At 34.9% G+C, this 21,589-nt stretch overlaps 1 protein-coding gene and 1 long non-coding RNA gene across 2 annotated transcripts in view; one reads left to right on the forward strand and one right to left on the reverse strand.

The window, feature by feature from the left end:
- Positions 1-3,276: 3,276 nt before the first annotated feature.
- On the reverse strand, positions 3,277-15,004 carry LOC139687984 (myotrophin). Its single transcript, XM_071585373.1, has 4 exons — positions 14,838-15,004; positions 14,651-14,761; positions 14,489-14,572; positions 3,277-7,216 (listed from the first exon to the last, which is right to left on the reverse strand). The coding sequence occupies exons 1-4, from the start codon at positions 14,904-14,906 to the stop codon at positions 7,130-7,132; spliced, it is 351 nt and encodes a 116-aa protein (XP_071441474.1). The 5' UTR covers positions 14,907-15,004; the 3' UTR covers positions 3,277-7,129.
- Positions 15,005-15,083: 79 nt separating this feature from the next.
- The window catches only part of LOC139688420 (uncharacterized), a 30,103-nt gene continuing 23,597 nt past the window's right edge, over positions 15,084-21,589 (forward strand). The window contains exon 1 of the long non-coding RNA XR_011700745.1: positions 15,084-15,239. This is a non-coding gene — a long non-coding RNA (uncharacterized lncRNA). The remainder of the gene's footprint in view (positions 15,240-21,589) is intronic.

The following is a 21,589-nucleotide window of genomic DNA, read 5'->3' on the forward strand; positions in this document are numbered from 1 at the left end:
TAAAAGCAACATGTTATCTACTTTTCATCCGTGACTCCTAGTATGTAGAGCGGAGCAATTCTCAATGATAAATTTTTGCATCACTGGCGAGTATTGAAGCTTCATCGAAAATAAACGGAAACAATGTAATAACTGTCTGCAACAAGTTAGGTCAAGCTTTGTTTTTTAATTGTACTTTGATGGTTTAAGATGCAAACAGTATTATAATGATAGTACTTCAGCTCCACGGATGACGGAATAAGGTTGTGCAAAAAATTCTTCAATCGCCCATATTATATCGCGAAGTGATTACTTCAACAGATATATCATGACAAACATGATGCTGAGACCAGTAGAACTAAACAAATAATAGAACCCGCGAATGTTGAATGGTAATCTCTAGCTGGCTTGTGTGTCTGATGGAATGCGACATAGTAAAGGCTGTATTTCCGAAGAGCCATTAATTTTGTTATGGCCCAACCGTATTTATTTTTGTTCTTCGTTGCTCCTTCAACACAATGGAAATTTTCAATACGAGCCTGTATGCTGATTAGCCAGACGATCAGTAAGATGACTCATAAAACTATATATCGTCCAATTTATTCGATTAGGGATTAACTCAGTCTGTTTTGCACTGCACCTAATCCTTTTTGCCTAAATACAAACCTCTCCCTCTGGAATTACTTTATTTTCTATTATTCTAACTCTCCATGCCTGTCCATTCCCCCATAAATTCATTTATCCTCATTTCAAAGACTCCTCTGTATGCAAGAAAAAACTGTTTGCAGCAAGCATCCTATTATGTACTAATTTCATTCTTGATTTTTTGTACTATTTAAGGTGCGTAAGCAACTAGCATAATGGAATGTCAAATTAAACAGAATCACTGGCAATGAATTTTGTTTGACTCTAGATTTAACAGGTTATCCTTTGCTTTATTTGTTTCCAAGGTGGAACTTCACTTAAAAGTATATCACAATTAGATCCATCGGGTAAGTTAGTTGCTTGTCAAGATTATATCTATTAAGTATTCTATTATAGACTATCATCTGCTAGGTAATCCATGCTAAGTGTTTGCATAATATTTCTACCATTATTCGTAAACAATATGGGCTTCCTCATACCTCCGTTCTTCCTGAAGCCGAAACGAATGCAGATATAGGCTGCAGAATGCAGCCCTAGTTATTTGGGCTTAGGATTATTCAGGATAATATTTTTTGGATTCTCAAGAGATTAATTTTGTTGTTTTGTCCATAAGGTAGTTTCCTTTCATAATGTAAATATGATATGGCCACACAATTACTGCTATAATATTGTATTTTACATAACATTGACTGTTACAGCATTTCTCAAATATACATCAAAGCATAATTATAAAAGAGTATTGCCTAATAACCATTTTATTGGCTACAGGACATGTGTTTTATATGTAAATAACAGGTCATATAGAAACAGCACACACAAGATAAGGAGTCCTATTGATATAAAGACGAATTTATTTGATGAATAATATTCATATGTATCATATATATATATGTGTATATATATATACACACACACTCACATTCAAACACAAAAACCCGTCATACGGCGAACAAATATTCACATGGTAATAGATTAAAGGAATACACACTCATAAAAGACAAACGGGAGAGGTGGAGAAGGTGGAATCGAGCAAGTCACAAGCGCAAAGAATTTCCTTTGACTGGGACTTGAATGACAGATCTTTCTACTTGCCGGGCCGATGCTCTAACAGCAGAATTTCCTGTTCTGAGGCCCTACTTCAGCATTCATAGTATGAAACTCGTCCTCAAATATTTCTGCGGCCATTCATGTTTTGGAATTTGCAGCATGGTGGGCAATATTTTTACATATTTGACATAGAACTCTTTGATTTACTAACCATCAGTGGCTGAAGTTCCTCAACTCCATCTGCATTTGTGATTAATAAGACAATAGGTTGAAATATCTTGTGGTTTCAGTGTCTTCCTTTACTCAGCATCACTCCATGCCATTGTTCCCCTCTGAAGCATGGAGTTTCTGCCAGCAGAACATTAAAAAATTATCCCATCTCATGGGCATTGAAAACACCTATAAAATTGGAATTACTGATTGCTGCCAGTCATCTGGGATGTCTTTGTTATTAATTACAACTTTAAATAGCTGAATCAGATCAAGTACAGTTTTTATATCCCCTATATTTAACATTGCCCCCCATATGCCATCCATTCCATTTATTTTCAATGTGTTGAGTCTTTTATAGATATTGTTGAAGGATGTGCTAAGTGAGGAAGATTGCCCCTCAATAAGTCTATTCTCTTGAATTCAACTTAAATATCCCTTTTACAATTTGGATCAGGTTTAACAAACCCCCCAGAAAAATAACAAGCAAATTCCTTTGCTTATTCTGCATTTTCTATGATAAATTCAATTCTTTACATTTTATGATTGGGCCTCTTTTCTTCCTGTTTTTTCCTAACACAATTGTACAAGTTATTTCAGTTAGACATGGTATGTATGACCTCACCTTGGGCTTTTCTTTTCACTAGTCAATTTTTTTCAGTTTCTAATAAATTGTCAAAATTTTGTTTTTTATAATGCTCTTAATTTCTTTTTTAATATCTTAATCTCTTTGTAGTAAAATTCAGGGTGATCCATTTTTGGCTTCTTAGTTGGAACAAACATGTTGACTCCTTTTATCTTTGTAACTTTGCCACAATAATTAACTGTTGATCCTACATTTACCCATTTAATATATGCCTTTTTTGGGTGTGATTGGAATTTGCCTACTTGAAACGACAAGCTGTTTGACATCACAGCTGAATGATCACTGTAACCATTGAATATCTCATAACTTTCATGTAAATGATAAGGCTATCCATATAATCTACTCTCAAATCCACTTCTTGTATTTTCACTGGATTTTGAGTGGTCTCAAGTCATCACTTGAGATTAACTCAGGACCATTAGGCCAATAGCCTCTAGGCTATCACGCCACCTCTGCAAATGACAACAGTAGAAAACTTGCAAAACATTGCATGATGCAGAAACAAATTATTGAAGGCTGATATTTAAACACGAACTACTCCAGCACTGTGTCCACCTGCACAGTAGCATGTAGACGGATGTAGATGCAGACCTGACACAACGTTAAATGTTTCAAGGGTACCTTTTTCCCTAAATAAATTACCTTATTCAAGATTGATTTCTTTTATCATAAAATGAGACACAAATGCTTTCCGTTGAGGATCATATTTACAGAGAATACTCATTGTAGGCATACAATAAAACAAAACATTTAAAAAGCATAAATTTATTCCTCATTATGTTTACAACCATCATAGAATTATAATCCACTTTCCTCCTATCACATTCTACCTGAAAACTACTCGTTTGGAGGGAAATCACTTCCTTGATGGAACAGAAATAAACCTTTCATCCAAATGTCCAATCAACATCTGTATGTGAGCTTGCATTTACACCTTACGTAACAATCCAGAGGCCAATCTACATTTTCAGTGGGCCTAGGAGATATGGTATTTATAAACACCTCACCCAATTTACATTGTGTCCACAACATTTTAAGGTAGGTGGGAAAAAGTTAAAAAAAGGCTAGTTTCATAAGTTTTCATTTTTTTCCAAATAGTATTTTCTGCAAATGAAATCCACATGATACACCCACAAGGGTTGGTTGGCTTCCTAAAAATCATAATTACTAGTAGCCATCAAATTTCATGTGGACAACTTATTCAACATACAAAATATATGAAAGGCACTTGACATCTAGTTTCTGTACAGAAACTCGAAACAGATTGAAATGCAACAATACTTTCAAAGAGTTACATGAATTTATGAAATAAACCATGCAAACGAGATTTACATAAAGAAAACTACTTACAAGTGACAAGACTAAGTAACAGACAACACAGCACAAATTATTAAAAATTGCTTTTGTTAATCAACAATAAAATAAGCAAGCAGGTGGTTCATTATCCTTTAAAAACTAAAAGAACAACAATGAGAGAGATGGGAATTCTAAATATGTATATGATACAAATCCAAATGAGATACCATTTGGGAAAATACACAAACATTCATGGAAAAATAATACTACACAGTAAGCACACTAGGGATGTTCCATCATCGAGGCATCTCACAAAAAAAGATACATTCAGATCAAAAGATAACCTTTGACAGATATAGAAAGGACATATTACCCAGTGGGTACTCATTGTTAATTAGAAACTTATCTTGTTTTATTACAAGGATCTCAAGATACTGAACCCATCTGATACATGAAGCTGCATTAAAAATGCATGCAGCAAATAACTGTGGGTCCCTAGTGCAGCATTTGACATAGATATCCTTCAGCAAAAAAATAGTATAGCTAAATGTTACAAGCAAACATCTGCTGATATCAGAGATATCTGCATTTAGTGAACATGACAGACATAACATGGCCTGCTCTCACATTTATTACCTATGTCATATGGACATTGAAAATTATTTTAAATTCAATTTAAAACTTAAATTCAATAAATCCATACCAGTTTATAGCTCTGGAAATCACAGCCAAAGGAAATCATAACTTGGATGACATCACATAGGTATTTATAAATATATTTATTCATTTGTAAAGCTATCTCTGTATACCAATGAATTTCACCTAAACCCATATACATCACATGCGAGTATTAATAAATATTACATTTATCAACTTTTGCCCCAAATCTTTAATTAAGATTATTTTCCAGTCCAAAACCAACTTGATAAAAAAAAAATGCCCATTTAGTTAACTGAGGCTACCATTCAGATGCTTTCCATGGTACTAGAATTTTACACCACCCTATGCATTAGAGTACCTATATCCAAATTAAAATCAAAAGTTGGTTTAGTTGACAACTCTCATTGAGGGACTAATAAAAGAGACAATATTGTTATCAACGCACTGTTGGATATTTCACCCAATTTCTATGGGGGAAAATACCCAATGCCCATAAGGTTAGATGTATTACATGAAAGATTTCATGAGCTTAACTTCAGTTATTACTTCAGGTGTCCATTGAATCATACCTGAGGAAGCTACCCTATTTCCACATTAAGTTTCTCCTATATTCTTGGAGTTTTTTCGCAAATATTGTCTATACTCTGTTTTCTTTAGGTTGGGAGTGATTTGGTCAATTTTCAACTCAACTTGTTTCAACTCTTTTCCAATTACAGAGCACGCAAAGAACCATATTATCAAACCGTCTTTCAAGCATGATTCTAAACAAATGACTCTCGAGTAAATGCATTATGCTCCCGCGAAATTGTCAGCCAGTTAATTTTGTCGGCAAAATGCTATTATAAAATAAATAGAACAGATTACATCAACTGATACTTTGTCCTCTTTAATACTAAATTTCAATTGTGATATCCGTTTGATGTCATTGCACACAATAGTCAATTACCAATTTGTCAATTGATCTGGAAAGTTGTAAACAGTTATGACACTTCAGTATAGGATAATGATCGTGGTGCAATTATTTAGTGAATAAATTGGCATTTCGATATATTTACAAGTAAACACAAGTGGTTCAAAAAGTTTTTTTGCCCATGACTCATCATATGTAACGCTCTTACATGATGCTGAATTCACCCACTCCCTTTTACATGCTGATTCTTGTCATTATGCGATGCAGCAAGTGTTAAAGCAATTTCTCCAGCATTGAAAGTTGTATGCTAGTCTTTTTAAACTATCTAAATGTTTTCACCAAGAAGTGCCCCTGGGAGAAAGAAGGTAATTATTCATTTGGTGTCAACCCTGCAGCCAGCAAAATAGTTTAATTAACATACACCAGTTCCTTTTCCATTATGCCTGCGACTGGTGCCCCAGCAACAACTTTAAGTTCACGAACTTGAGTAAAAACAAAATTATTTAGCAGAGATGATAAGAAGATGGTATGGATCATTCCTAAGAGCAGGTACAAAGGGAAAGAAAGAAAGCGCAAAACTATGTAGCCCATCTAACGAAATTTAAAAAAAGAAGGAAATACCACGGTTTGATCAAAAAAGTTCTAAAGCCATGGAATGTGACATGGGACAGTGCCTAAATTGAAATTGGGAACAATCTAGGATGCTGCATTAAGATTAAAAAGCCATTTCAGTATGATATAGTTCGTATATAATTAACAGTGTAAAATCAAATAAGAAGGACATTATGGATGATTTAATAAATTTAAAGTAAAAGGACCACACACAAAACTTTGCAAACACAAAAAGATTGACGTTATGCTGGCATATTAGAGATTATTCATAATAATTACAAGAAAGGGGGCTAGAAACATGGAAATATCAAAGAAATATAGTTATGAAAATTACCATTAATGACAAATTCATTTGTAATCTGCCACTGCTACCTCCATTCATTTTAAATGCCATAAATCAATTGACATTACTTTTTGCTTTCTGGAAGACCACATTGCTTCTCATGTCAATATTTACTTCAATGACTGCCTGTATGTGACAATATTTTGAGTTCATATGATTTGAACCTCTGAGAATATTTAGCACAACTTTATTTTAAGGTTAATACAAACAACTTGTATTAACTTCATGAAAATATTACATGAATTTCCTGATCCTAATTCAGAATCATAATAACACTTCTAAAACTTTCATGTTGTGTGAACGCCATGGTTAACAGAAATTACACGAATAATACTATTATTCTGTAAAACTAAATAACCTGGCAGCACAGCACCATCAAAGATGCATTTCCAAGAAATATTTTTATAATAGACTATTACAACTCAGTACTGATGGAATTTTCCATACTTCTATTAGGCACACAAGGGCCAAGAAAATGGAATCAAAGTATGACTTTATTTATTAAACAACGTGTTTCAAACAGGGAGCCTGTTTAAAGGCTAAATTGTTAAGAAAATTAATTTTGAAGCACTTTGAAAGAGAGTGCATTCAAGCTTTGCAATGCATCATTCACATGTTTTCTATATTAGCCAAGGAAGAGAGAAAACAAGAGAGAGAGAGCTTCAGAAAAGCTGACTACTCTCCAAGATAATTAATCTGGTATGATGTCACTCCCGACCTACAGAGAACAGAGTACAGAGGTCAGAAGAACAATTGAAGATCCATTAGCAAACTAAAAGTTTCACTTCAGTAAGAGCTTTATCTCATCTTTCTCTGCAGCTTCTAAGTAACTGGTACCATCAGGAGTAGTCCCATCTTTTGATGCACCCTAAAGAAAATAAGGCATTTTAGTGAACCAGAAGTATACTAAAGTATGAATATCAGAAATTTTTTATGACCTTATCTTAACAATACAGCTAATATTATTTGTTCTTCATTTTGGTATTTACAACATCATAACTGGCATAATAAACATGATGTCTTTAAATGTTCTGAAAGGCTCTGAGCTGTATATAGTTTGAAACAGAACTGAACCGGATCACAAATATACGAGAAAAAATGAAATTGGTCTACAACTATTCTAGGATTTTCAATGGTCTGTAACTCTACTGGAACTTGATGACCTCTAAAAATTGTTAGAGATTAGTTTGAAATATCTCAGCATTAAGTGTATGTCGTCTGAAAGTAAGATACGTACTATACTCATACAAAATGTGCAGGGTGCAGTGTATTGCATCCCAGGTCTAGGGCCTAGGTCTGAACCCAAGTTTTGAACACTTTCTTCGACTGGAATTTGATGTCTACTTGGATAACATGTGGTGAACATCTCAAGTTTAGTACTCCATCCATCCAATGAAACATTAAGAGCCACACAGCAGGGAATACCTTAGCAATGACATTTATACAATTGTAGAGACTCCGTAAACAAAGCCAAAGCTGAGACAATATTCAAGTAGTATTGCCACCTCCTGGTTTCTATGTTAATTCGTGGAAATATCAGCACGATCTTAGCATGGCAGCCTTTGTTTCTCAAAGAATGAAAGGATTTTTTGCTCTAGACAATGTTTATTTTATTGTTTACTGGGCAAATAAAAATGTTATTTTCACAAATGTGAAAAAATAACCACAAATTATAACAAAATGTCAAAAAAATGGCTGGCCAGGTAGATCTGGTGAGTCAAGCATCAACCTGCTAATTCAGAAGTCACAGGCTCAAGACAATATTGTGCAATTGGTACTATCATGCAAACTTCAGTAGTTTGGCCCCTTAGAAACCAAACAAGTCAATGCCATAGATAAAGGCTTATCAGGATCTGAGGGGCATACGGATTACTTGACGTTTCAACAAAAACTATAAATTTTGCAAGGATAATTGGTAGGGGTTCAAAAATACCACGATTTTAATATCACCTTTCATTAGCTACTTACTCTACCATTTAGAGGTGACATGAAAAGAAAAGCTACAATGTTACAAATTATAAGACCCCAATGGTTACGAAGGAGGCCTGACATATTGTTTGTTTCTTAGTAGCTTTGTTAAATCTGAAAATCTGATTTTACCCCATCCATTAATTGGCATTCTAAATGTCTTGTATACATCATGATATTTTATTTTTCGACAGTAGTTTAGCCCATGTATTTAAAACTATTTGAAAAACATTCATCTTGATACTTTCAGGGTACACACTCTTCATCTATCAATAAGATCATCATTACCAATCTTATTAAAACATCAAAATCCACTGAAGTTTCAGATCAGTTGCAGCTGAATTACAGATAAAATATTCTGACCTGATAGCAATAGCCATAACCGCAGTTATCAACCCAAAGGCTGGTTTGATAGGTAAGGGTGGAGCTCATCTAGTACCTAACAGCATGTGCAATTCACACTAGGGTATCAGGGCAGTTTCTCACCATGGTTCTATTTCCAAATAAATAAATCTACCACCTATGGTTTTTCAGGAGATACGGTACCCAAAAAACCACACAGAAGGAAACCTAGATTGACCAGAGCCTCAGGCATCCCTGAGAATCGAACCTGAACCTTCCAGGCATTAATCTAGGAATAGTGAATGCTTTGGCTATTGAGTGCTTAAATTTCTTCATGTGTGCCAGCCCATCGAGTGAGATAGATTTATTGTTTATTTTTATGTCTATAAGAGGTATAGGATGTTTTTATGACAAAAACAATTTTAAAATGGGATTCATAATTACTTGTTTTGAAGCTTAATTGTTTTAATAGAGCTTATAACAAATATGAATTAAATAGCATAGAAAATATCAATCAATCATTCATTAGAGCTTCTTCATCGGATACAAGCCTTTTGTTGGAGGAATTAAGTCATGCTTGGAATTAACATTGTTGATTTTCGAGTTCAGGTAAAAATTGATAAATTATTCCCAAAGGAAACTAAGTAGATGAAACAAACTTATATGGAAGAAACAAAGAGCACTCCGGTGGTGGTACTGAAGTGATGAACATATTCCAACTGATGCAGACAATCTCTTAGTCTTACTCTTCAACAATTAATCAATTAGTCTTACTCTTGTCACATGAGAACAATGTATAGTGTGCCTTGATGTGAAAGAAAATAAAGTATACAACGCAGAAAATGTTTGACCTCTCATAGTAAAAGGGATTGACCCGATGGCAGCCACTGACACACACTCTTCTTTGTCTCTTAAACTTAGACATCAATTTTAGTTGCTATTTCAACTTTATAATCTTAACATACTGTGGAATTGTCTGTAGTATCCTCCCAGCACTACGGGACAAAATAATCGCTTCATGTGCCACTTTCGGCATGCATGCCATCGGTTTTGCGACTTCCTCACTGATCCAATGCTCTACCCACTGAACAACACACATCCCATTGAATACATACATCGACCTAAAGGGTCTTAAGTGCTAATAGGTCCACAAGCGTTAATGACACTACATCAAGAAGAGTAGTATGTTGACATCTAGGGAAATCAATCAGGCAATTCCAGTCAATTTGGCCCCAATTGAAGTTTTTATATCATGTCTGAAATGATTTCTATCAGGGAAGCATTATTACATGAAATGAAAGGACTTAGTTCAATAGAAAATAAGCAGAGTGGAGCTTCAACTAAGATATTCATGTGAAGAGGCACTTTGCGTGGTCAAATAGGAGTGTTGCAGAAAGCAGACACTATGTGAAAACATTTTTATTTTCACATACTGCTATAATGGAGTTTGGTATTATAAGAACAGGAGAAATTGACTGTTCCAAGAGTCAGAGAAGAATAAGAGCCTTTGCAAACCTGATGCAGGATGCAGAAGCTGAAGATCATAAGGCTTGAGAAATAAGGACTTAGAGAGACAGAGAAGTCACCAGGAGAATTAAATAAAAAAAGGGACCAAATGGACGTGATATTTCAAGACACAATGACTTACTTCAGTAAGTATTGGGGGAAAGTCCCACATGGTGGAGCAGGGAAAAATATGCAGACTAATTATCAAATATATAAGGAACATGAACTATGTAATAGAATTAGCACTGGATAGGAAAGAGTGCCTCTCTCAAGGTACTGGAGTAGTAGTTTCAGGCGAGACGACCGAAAGCTGACATCATTTGCACCATTAAGGAATGGTAGAGAGAAACCGGGCATCGACATTAGCCAACTCTTAACAAAAGGCACTAAGGGGTATGCAGCTTAACATCCCATTCCACGGATGGCGTACTCACTCAAAGTGCCCTCCACAAAGCTCCACAAGTAGATATCGGGATACTACTGAAAAATATCTGCTAATGCTGGAATTCAACCCCAGGCCCTCAGGTTGAGAAGCCAGCGCATTAGCCTCTACACCATCCTGATCCTCTCAAAGTACTGGAGAAACCAGGAAAAGCTATTGAGTCCTGGACTTAATGAAGAAAAAAACCTACATCACTTCCCCACAGTAGAGAGGGGGCATCATTTAAACGTGTTTTTACATAAAAGCCGCCAAAAAAATCAAAGACTGAACATATCCTAGGATAAGATGACCTTTTATCAAGTGTTAACAGGGATGAGGGTTGGGGATGAAGGAGCAAAAGGATAGGGCACCCTCTTGTCCTTGAAGTGGCGAACCAGTCCTAAAAGTGGAGGATCCAACAGGACAACAGTATATAATGGCAAAGGCAAAGGGAAGCCATTTTATTTACTGGAATCTTCCTTGTCTATTCCGATGTGAAGTATGATAAGCCTTTTGTTGAATAAACCAGAGTAATAGTCCCACAATCTGATCACTCGAAGGAGGCTATTTGAGGCTGCAAAGGAAAATGAAATTCAATGCGGAATGTACAATTTATCAAAACACATAGAAAATTACAGAATTTGAAACTAGAAATGGACAGGACAGCAGAGGACATATTAAGAATAAGCAAAATCAGGTGGCCCAAGAGTTCAAGATTTTTGGAATACGGTAGTACAGAATTTTGTATTCATGGAATGAGGATGTCAGTGGATGTTTTTATAATGAAAAAGAAAATGGCTCACAAAGTAGTAAGCATTTGAAGATACAATACACACTCAAGTACACAATGACACAGTTCTTCAAAACCAACAGGAATGGAATGATAGTTAAGGGCAAAGGATAAAAAAATATTTTATAGATGACGTTACCCTATTCAGAACAATAATGAAGAAGTATGAAACTTTAAAATTAATATGAATAAATTAGAAATCATGATGTGTTCAAGACATTAGAAAGAGAATGCCAAGGTGCAGCTGGGAGGGGAAAAATTAACTCAAGTTATTACTATCAAATACCTGGTGAGCTCTATAGCATCAGATAGAAGAAGCACAGCTGACAAAGGTATAATAGCCCCAAGCCAAGGAGGCATTTTCCAAATAATCAATTTCAATCAATTATGCAAAATGTTTTGTTTTGAATGGAAGCACTTATTTCTTAAATGTATGAGCCTTAAGAATATAGGGAAATAAAAACAACAAGGCTTTTGAGATGTGGCGCAGGTGGAGACATTTGAAGATATCCAGGTTGGAGAGAATGGCCAATGTAGAATCATTAATAAGAGGAGATTAAAGGATTCAGCTGAAATTAATTGTGGGAAGGAGTGGAATGATTGATCATTCCTTAGGAATTAAAGATGGTTCAGCACCTTACTTGAGGGGGTGACAGAGGGATGTAATGCGAGGGAAAGATGTGGGCAAGTTTTATAAAGGAGATTAAGGCAGTACGAGAACAAGAGGAAACAAACAGACTAGCACTTGAATGGTAAAAATTACATGCCTACCAACCTCTGGGTTGAGGAGAAAAGAAAAAAAATGCCCAGCTAGAGCTAGATCATTTTAGGACTAAAAGATCAACGTATGTATGCATAATTTAGCACTAATAAAGCATGTAGATGCCATTATTCTCAAGCTGTGCGCAAGAGCTTCTTCCAACAAAAAAAGACAAAATTTAAAACAATAAACCAATACGTGCTCCACCAACATAATTACAGCATTTCCTGAACTATTTTTTTTGTAAACCATGATGCCCCCTTTAATTATTTTTATAACAGGCAGACAAAATGGATGAGGCATTGGATAAAATCTCAAAAATTATTATTAAGCGAGCCAGTATTAATCATATTGACAGAAATCATAACTTTTGCCCATACTGGTATTCTTTTGCCCTTAATAGTTTCTAGCTCCCCTTAATGCAACCCAAAAAGCCATTCTCCCTCTTCCCCGGTTCAAGATATCAATTATTCCAGAGTGCCAAAATGAGGAGAATTTTTATAACAATCATTGTACCTCCATTTGACTATATCTTTCTAGCACACTGATTGGTTACGAAGAAATACCAGTACGGCAACCCTATATTATAATCCAATTGCTTAGGTGTTTATTTTGGGAAGCTATTGACAGCTGAGGTCATTTCCACCATTCAGTAGAGGTAAGGTTTTCAGGGAATGGGAGAAGGATGGAGAGAAAATCATCAGCATAAGCTTACTCTTAATAAATGGCACTAAGGGGTGCACAATTTACCATCCTATCCAGCGGATGGCATACTCCACTTGATTTGCTCTCCACATGGTACCTCGGTACGGATTGAGATACCTCCGAAAAACCCAGACCCTTAAGGTGAGAAGCCAGCACAACAGCCACCCCAACGACCTGCCTTCCATCATTCAATAAATAGTAACGATAGTTAATTAGCCATATTAAAGAGGGGTAACTATTTCATCACTCATTCTGAGGAGCCCTGTTCATTCACTGTAACCTATCTAATATGGTAGGTTTCTTGACAGTCCCAATCTTCCATGAATAATGATAATTTTTGCTTGTTTACCCTACATTACATTATCTCTCCCTCAATTTCTACCTACCTTCATGCGGCCAAAAAAGCGATTTCTTTCCTTCCTCTAATTCACCTATCAGCATTCGCCTTCTGTTGTGGTCTTCAACATTCCTACGAACTTTCAATTTTTGTCCATCCACTTTCTCTGCCTTTTCTGATATCTACCAGCAGCTTTTCCTCTCTGCTTGCTCTGTTTGAGACTTCAGTGTTTGTCTTCCTCTCAATAAAATTTATGACTAATCATTCCCAATTGAAACTTTAAATTACACAATAACAAACTCAGGGGGCTGGTAGCAACTTCAATATCTTTAACTCATCCCTGAAAGCACACGGAGAAGGAATAGCTGGTGCACTGAATGAAAAATGTCGAGTTTATTAGAGCTTCAGCAATTTTACTATTAAATTTAATTGTACAATTTTTTGGGATAAATACACAAGTTGACTATTTATAAGCTTAAGTGGCCTGCATAAATTCTTTCCAATCCGAACAATTGGTTTCTCACTCTCTCTTCAAAATTTACAAAACACATAAACCCATGTTGATCATCCACAGTTGCAGTAACAATTTTTCATGATATTATCCCATAAATAGCAGGTATTTTCTATATTTGATTGGATGGTGTAAGCTTCTGCATTGAATAAAATCGCTTGTTACAGCATGCTGAGTATGCTAAGGCATCATAGTTCCAATGGTTGACAATAGAAGTATCTCATACCAAATTACAAAAATTACAAATCTAGTGTATTATTCATGGGATGGGGACGTCAAGAATACATTAAAATAAAATCATTCTCGTTGTTTTACAACTTTTAAATAAATAATTGTAATGTACTATAAATATCTATTTTTCTAAACGTCTCTAGGAGTTAGCCAGGTAATATAGTTATTCACTAAAGTGATAACATGCCCAACGGAAAAATACAAAATCTTCGAGTTGACCGCATCATTTACATAATTGGTAGATAAAAGTTGAATGCGTTAATAATATGACTACAGAAGTCTAGATGAGTTTATGTTGGGAACATTAATTTAGAGTTGAAATTTGCAGTAATTTCTTCAAATGATTTAACCTGGTAAAGTACTGAGCTGAAAGAGGGATCATTTACCCACCTTATGGATAACCTGACAATTATCATTATCAAGAAATATCCAAATTAAACGTTTTATTTTTACTGTGCGTAGCTTGTGAAACTTATCCATGATGTGCCTTCACACTGAACGACTTTTTACGTCGCTAATAAGACAGGTTAAAACTTGAAATTCGATGTAAATAGGACAATATAATTTACCTTGTCGAGTAGTATTTTCACACAATCTGTGTGACCTTCCCATATGGCAGCAAGTAAGGCACTTATTCCGTGTTTATCTTGTGCCTGCAACAAACGATGAAAATGTATCTACTATTTGTGAGCGTAATAAGAATCAATTACCAAATTTTCAAGTCAACATACATTCACATTCGCTCCTTTTGTTATTAAGTACTGCATAACATCGGTCTGACCATAATCAGCCGCATAGTGGATGGGTGGACGTCCGTCAACTTCCATGTTGACATCAATTGCCTATTAAATTATAAATTAGGTGAATTTAACCTCAATCGAGATATTCAACTGGAAATACTTATGAAATTCAAAATACCTTTTTCTCAATTATATCTCTAACTTGGTCAAGATCTCCGTTCTTGATACCCCACACTAATTCGCTCATTTTCTTTGGAAATTTAATATTATTTACAAATTAATAAAATATTTGTCTCGACAACACAAACGTGCTCCTCAGCACTCAACCGGTTCGGTACACTGTCATTCACGACGGTCATGGCAATATGCGCAATCCACGCCACGCAATGTGCGCAATGGCAATCTAGCTCGTCAATCGTGAGGCTTGTTTGAATGTGCTATGATTATGTATATTCTCGGAATATGCATGTTCGCTTAATCCGCATACAAGTTTTGTGGAAACTGTGGCAGAAAATCCTACCAATAGGATAAATTGTTAGAATACTACTTATTAAGACTTCTTTACGGTGTTTTATTGTGGGTAAGGTGTTCTTTGTCATTATTAAATACAAGAAAAATTTTAGCGAACACCCCCAAATATAAGTAGAAAACATTTCGTATAACTGCAGGTCTAAAATCTTATTTTCCTTCTTCCCAATCGTGTGCATTTCACGAGGAACTTCGTATGGAACTTGAATTGTAAAATTTTGCTTCATTCAAATTGTATTGTTTTTATTTAATGGTTAACAACTGTAAGGATTTAGAAAAGTTCCAAAAGACATAGTTCATTATTTATCGCTATGTTTTTAGGAGTAAGTTTGCTAAGTATAATGTGCAATAAACTAGGTTTTGTGAAAAATATGTGATTTTGGCCATCCCGAAAGGAGCATCATCTCCGTTATCCTTGGGAAGTAATTGCTGAATGTAATCATAGGATATGTATTCTGCAATTCAGATTTTGAAGGAGAATATTATGCAACTTTAGATATCACTTGTGTTGTATTTCAAGAAACGCACGTACCGCAATCTTTTCCTTTTCTTTTGTTTGGGCATTTATTTTATGTATGGGTAATATGTGTCTAAAGAATTTGTAACCAATTAGCAATGTAAACAAAGTCCTGAATTTTTATAGGTTTGTTAGGAGGCTGCTGGTTTTAGGGATGTCGGCGATCGCTTTTTAAAAGAATGGCCAGATTTTTTGTGATTAGAAATGACCCAAAGTGTTGTAAAAAAAGCCAACATTAGGTGGATGACACAAGGTATATTGAACTAGTAGGTAAGGGTTTCCTGGTATACATTATTGATTGATATGATGGTATGGATAATCGTTAATCTTATTTTACTCATTGACCTGTTAACGGATTCAAAATAATTAATACTTCCATCTATTCACAATCTTCCTTGCATCTTTGTGGGTCAGGCTTACTCAGTAGATAGTGGTAATTCGCCAATTCTCATAACTCCATATGTGTAGAGATAATAGGGATCTGAAAAGGGCAAAAATAAATTTAACTGTGTTCACAGCAGCTGCCAAAATCCTGGAGGATGTCCTTTTAAATGGTTTAATCAGAGTTTCCTCCTGCTCTACCAACCCAGATGGTATGGTTTGATTGAGATGGCTTGGGTCATCCTTGCCTGATGTTTCCTGCATGGCAGTTGAGACGTTTGACTTGTATGGTTTTTGACACCTATGAGCGCACACTCATAGGTGTCAAAAACATTAGGAATGAGCATAGTGACAACAAGATGTTGTTCATTCCAGGGACTCATGTGGTGCTGATGTGGAAAAGGTCTACAAGATGACATATATTGTCAGGTGATCGTGGAGTAGAAGTTCTTTATCCCATTATTCTACATGGTATTGCTTCTGTTGTAGACAAAAAATCATTTTGTTTTAAGGTTTTTGTTTCATTCCTGCTCATCTGTATTTTTTTAATTTGTCAAGAATTGATGCTTAGACAACTTAAACCTGAAATGGTCACAATATAATATTCGTCTCTACCCAGATTGTCTAATGTTCTTACCTTCAGATCTCCTTACTCTCAGCCCTTTTCCCACACAAGTCACGTAAATGTACATTATTTTTACAAATAATCACTTCTAGAATGTTGCCAAACCTGACATTTTTCTTTACAACCTTAGTGGATAGTAATTAATAATCTAGATTCCAATATATTATAGTGCCATGTAATGGCATTCCATTACGAAAATATGTCCATGATTGTGCCATGTAGTCTTATACTCTTTATACTCTTGTCAAACCTCCATTTATGAAATACTTCAGTGTATGGGTGGATCCTGCTCTAAACTTTAAAATATCACATCAAGGAAATTATCCTTAAGTCTTTTAAAATCTTGGTTTTCTTTACAGCTATACTGTTTAATTCATTAGCATCTCATTGAGTGATAATATATGATAGTCCTGAGTGTAGCCACCTGGAAAACTGTTTATTGATATGGACTCCATATTATGAAGTTGATGTGCTTGTAATTGCAATGCATTACCAGTTTTTGGGATTGATAGGTTGCAAGATGGGAAAAATTTCTTATGAAACACTGTTAACAGTATTAAACCTCAAAAACTCATCCCACGAATATCCCACACTAATTTAATGGTTTTCTTTAAAATTGCCATTTTTTTGGTAGAATGTGAGTATTAGTAGCCCCCATGACTTTAAGCATACCATCTGATCCAGCATTCATTTTCATGGTCAGTATGAACGTCTAAAATTAATCATTTATTTCTCTAAGAACCAGTATGGAGAGAAGTTATAAATAATATCATAATTTGATCCATGTCTCTAATGGATCTTCATTGGTATAAAGCTGAGTTGGCAGCTGTACTTAATTTTTTCAATGGTCCTCTGGTGGATTGTAGCATTTCAATCAAGTTATCCGTAAATATGGCTTGTCACGTTTATCGAAATAATATTAAGTAGGTATTACTTCTGCAGAACTTCCCTCAAGAGAAGCACTTGCTCAATTAAAATAAAATTTCCCGACCTCTGAATTTTGCATCCTCTTTCAGCTTATTAGTCCTAAGAACTTGAAGAAGAACATCATTACTTACTAATTGCTTAGTGAGATTATTGTGGTGGACTATTTCCTCCTTAACTACCTCCAACATAAAATTAATTAAGTTGCCTATATGCCTGTGACAATGACAATTAAAATGGAGACAGTAAAGTTATAAGTCAACTTGCATTTCATATTTGAGTATCCACCTGCCATTATATGATTTTTTTTGGTACATGCTTAAGTATCTATTTGTGAAGATGTGGATGGTCCCACAGCAATGGGGTTTTATGGGGAAACACAAGTGCTGCTGCTAGGGCATTCTCTATGCAAAAAAGAGCTTTGAAAGTTATGGCAAACGTGTCCATCAGGTTTCCAGGAAAGCCATTATTTCTAAAATTTAATATAATGACACTGCCAAGTATGTACATTTTTTACTGTGCATTATTTGTAAAAAAGAACCCTACTTTATTCTTACCAAACTCCACGGTTCATGCTTATTTGACCCGTGGGAGTGAAAACATACATATTTTACAACAATTATGTGCCAGAAGAGGTCCCCATCACTCAGCTTCGCTTATTTTTAACAAACTGCCTTTGAATATAAAACTTATTTCAAATATTAACGTTTTTAAGACAGAATTAAGGAAACTTCTACAGCCAAAGGGTTATTACAATGTAAATGAATTTTTATATGATAAGTTATGACAACATGTACGCTTTGATGTCTTGCCTGACAATGTTCTATGTCGCATATATGACCTACAGAACTATAAAGATTATTATAATGATTGGCTGTATCTTTTCATTTCCCAGATCAAATGGTGCTGTCCAATGGTTGCTAAGTGAGGGACCTTCATGGTTTATGTATACATGATGCTTTCCATCTAAATGTATGTGTCTCAGGTTCAATCTTCTAGGATACTTGAATTTATCGTGATCATCAGACATTACTGTTCCAATACTTTCCATTGCTTTTTACAGATACTGCCATTGAAAGCATTGCATGATTACAGAAACCAAGATCAAAATGCATTTTGAAAAGGACCCTTGCTATATTTGTTCCAACATATAAAAGTTAACAGGATCATGTATAGCAATACCAACACATACAGATGAGAAACACACAAAATTATTTTTTTGCAGATTTAAAAGGATCTATTCCAAATATGTTGCTCCTTTGCTTATTTTCATGAATTTGTTCTGTATTCTACCAAGTTCTCATTATTACATTAGTTACTTCTACTGTGCACCTTTTGTATATTATTTTATTTAGACCTATATGAGCTCTTATCAACCTTTGACAATCACATTCTATTTTGCCTTCACTTTAACTTTTACAATACAGACTGGATCACCTCTTCCGAAAAGTCTAAGAGGAAAAGAAAATGTTTTGTCTAAATTTCTCACTTCTTGGTGAAGGTAAAATTTCAGCTCTTTCTTTTCTTTTGGTAGAACCTGTACAACATGAATAGGCTCCGTTGTGAAGGGAAGAATGGTATCATCTTCAAGATTTTCCTGGAACGATTCAATCTTCACACTATTTTCTTGTTTGTGAAATGCTTCATCATCTACCTCCACTGTTTCCACTGCAGTCATCATTTTGCTAGTGTTACTATGTTTATCTCTCTCTTTGGTTTCTTTTTTCTTTTTGTTGCCTTTATCCTTTGCACCCTTTTCCTTTTTTGATATATTGCCTTCATGTTGGATAGGTTCAACTTTTGCTTTGTTTTCACTTCTTCGTGAGCTCTCTTGTGGTTTAATATTACCTCTGTCTTTTTGTTTTTTTGATTTCTTCTCTGGTTCATTGAGCTCAGTAATGTTACCAATATGAAATTCTAGAACTGAATTACTCAGGTTTAGTATCTGAAATTGCATAAAAAATGTTATTGCTCCGATTATTCTTATACATGTTGACAAAGAAGTCAAATTTTATTTTTCAGGTTGAAATGTCTACATAATTATGCATTTTCTCTCTAAAACAGTTCTTATGGGGATAAAAATATGAATTACTCCCTCTAGTCCTATAATTAAAGACATCAAGATTCCACATCCAATGAGTAAATAACCAACTGATCGAAAAATACCATGAAAACATGATTTGATGGCTATTAATTGATTAGGAATACTGTATGCTTTTTAGCTATTTTTATGAAAAAAGGAATTTTAATGAAAAATACTTAGTTTTAAATAGCTACGTACTGTTTTCAATTTTTTAATCTCTGAATGCCTGTGGTGGTCCCTGTGGCCCTTGGGATCCTAATAAGCTCTTGGCTTGTCATTAGGTCTCCCAGGGGCTGAATTACCACAGTTGACACAACGCTCATGCTTCAGGTGAGACTTGAACCAATGATCTTTGAGTTAACAAGCGAGCATGTTACCGACCCAGCTAATCTGGCTCTATCCTACTAGATTTCGTGTTATTCCATGAACCCAAATACCATTGGCATATGGCATGCATAATATATATCCTGTTTATTTTAGAATAGTTGCTCCTAGTTCCAGGAGTACTTATATTGCTAAAGGCACGACTGCATTAAGCCGTTGCATGATATTATCACATCCTAGTCATAAGTATTCAACATAACAGAGATGATTGACAGTATGGATAACAACCTAATCTTTATTGGATGCTGCTTCACCCAAGTAACATCCCAACTTCCCATTCTTCCTCCCTATTTTCATTATTGTATTTTGAATAAGGTACCTAAATAGACACTATCTTCATTTTATACTATTTTCCTTTATGTTAGAATTCTCATCACTGCAACTGCATCACGCATTATTTAGGGTGTGTGAAGCTTCAGTATTATTAATGGCAAAGCACTGGCCTAAATTCTAGTGAACTAAATCATGCTGAAAAAGATTCATGAACAAATTTTGCAACATGCACTAAGATAATATTCTTGAATGCTAAATGATAATGAAAAAAAAGAAAATTTAGAATATGTGTAGGTGCATCCGTTACCATACTCAATTTTTCAGCCATCAGTGCAAAGTTCAATATCATTATTAAAACTATCTAAGTAGCGCCTCCAAGGTTCTAAGCATGAGCTCATAGAATTAGTCATATGCTCAGATTCCATTTGTTACTATGAAACTGCCTGGAGTACATCCCATGGTGGGTGTCTAAAATTTCTCTGGGGTATACATTTTATACATACAGTGTACACCTAATCATCAGATAAGTCTTTGGATGGATGAGAAGAAAATGAAGTTTACTTTAAGGTTAAAGTTTCTCAACATTTGAATTAGTCATTCAGATATTGATTTTAGATTCTATGGATTTTAATATAGACCCTGCATCAAGCAACTATTTAATAGCATTTTTCCAATTTTTAATATGGTAACTCTACTGGTAATAGTAATTTCACTTTTAAGTACCTTGATGATTGAGGTCATTTGCACTAACTCTACCTTTCTACAAATCATCTTCCATTTGGGTTAGGAAGAAAGGTAGTAGGAAGATTGTAACCTAATGTACCAAAATATTTTGAAGCTGTATTGAGGAAATATTTTATACCATTCATTAAAAAATAAACTTACAGTAAGAATAGAAGGTTTTTGATTTTTTGTTGGCTTTAGAGTTATAGCTGGTGGGTTGGGGTGAAAGTTATGATTAGGTAACTCCCCCTTTCCTTGAAGGATGACAGTTGCATGTGTCGGTATTCCTTCTGATGAAAATCCTGTGATATCCATGTACTCGGTCACCTTCCAAGAAAAGAGATGTAGAATGAGTTTGCATATACCTAGTTCTTTATCTTTTATCTATTATGTCATGGCACATGGAACTTTCATGGATTCTTACCTCACCTACACTGTATGGAGAAAAAGTTACTGGTATTCTCATAAAACTCTCTGGAGGTACTGAGATGA

This window comes from Hetaerina americana, unplaced genomic scaffold, assembly GCF_022747635.1.
Source record: "Hetaerina americana unplaced genomic scaffold, ioHetAmer1.1.p SCAF_2, whole genome shotgun sequence".
NCBI lineage: Eukaryota > Metazoa > Arthropoda > Insecta > Odonata > Calopterygidae > Hetaerina > Hetaerina americana.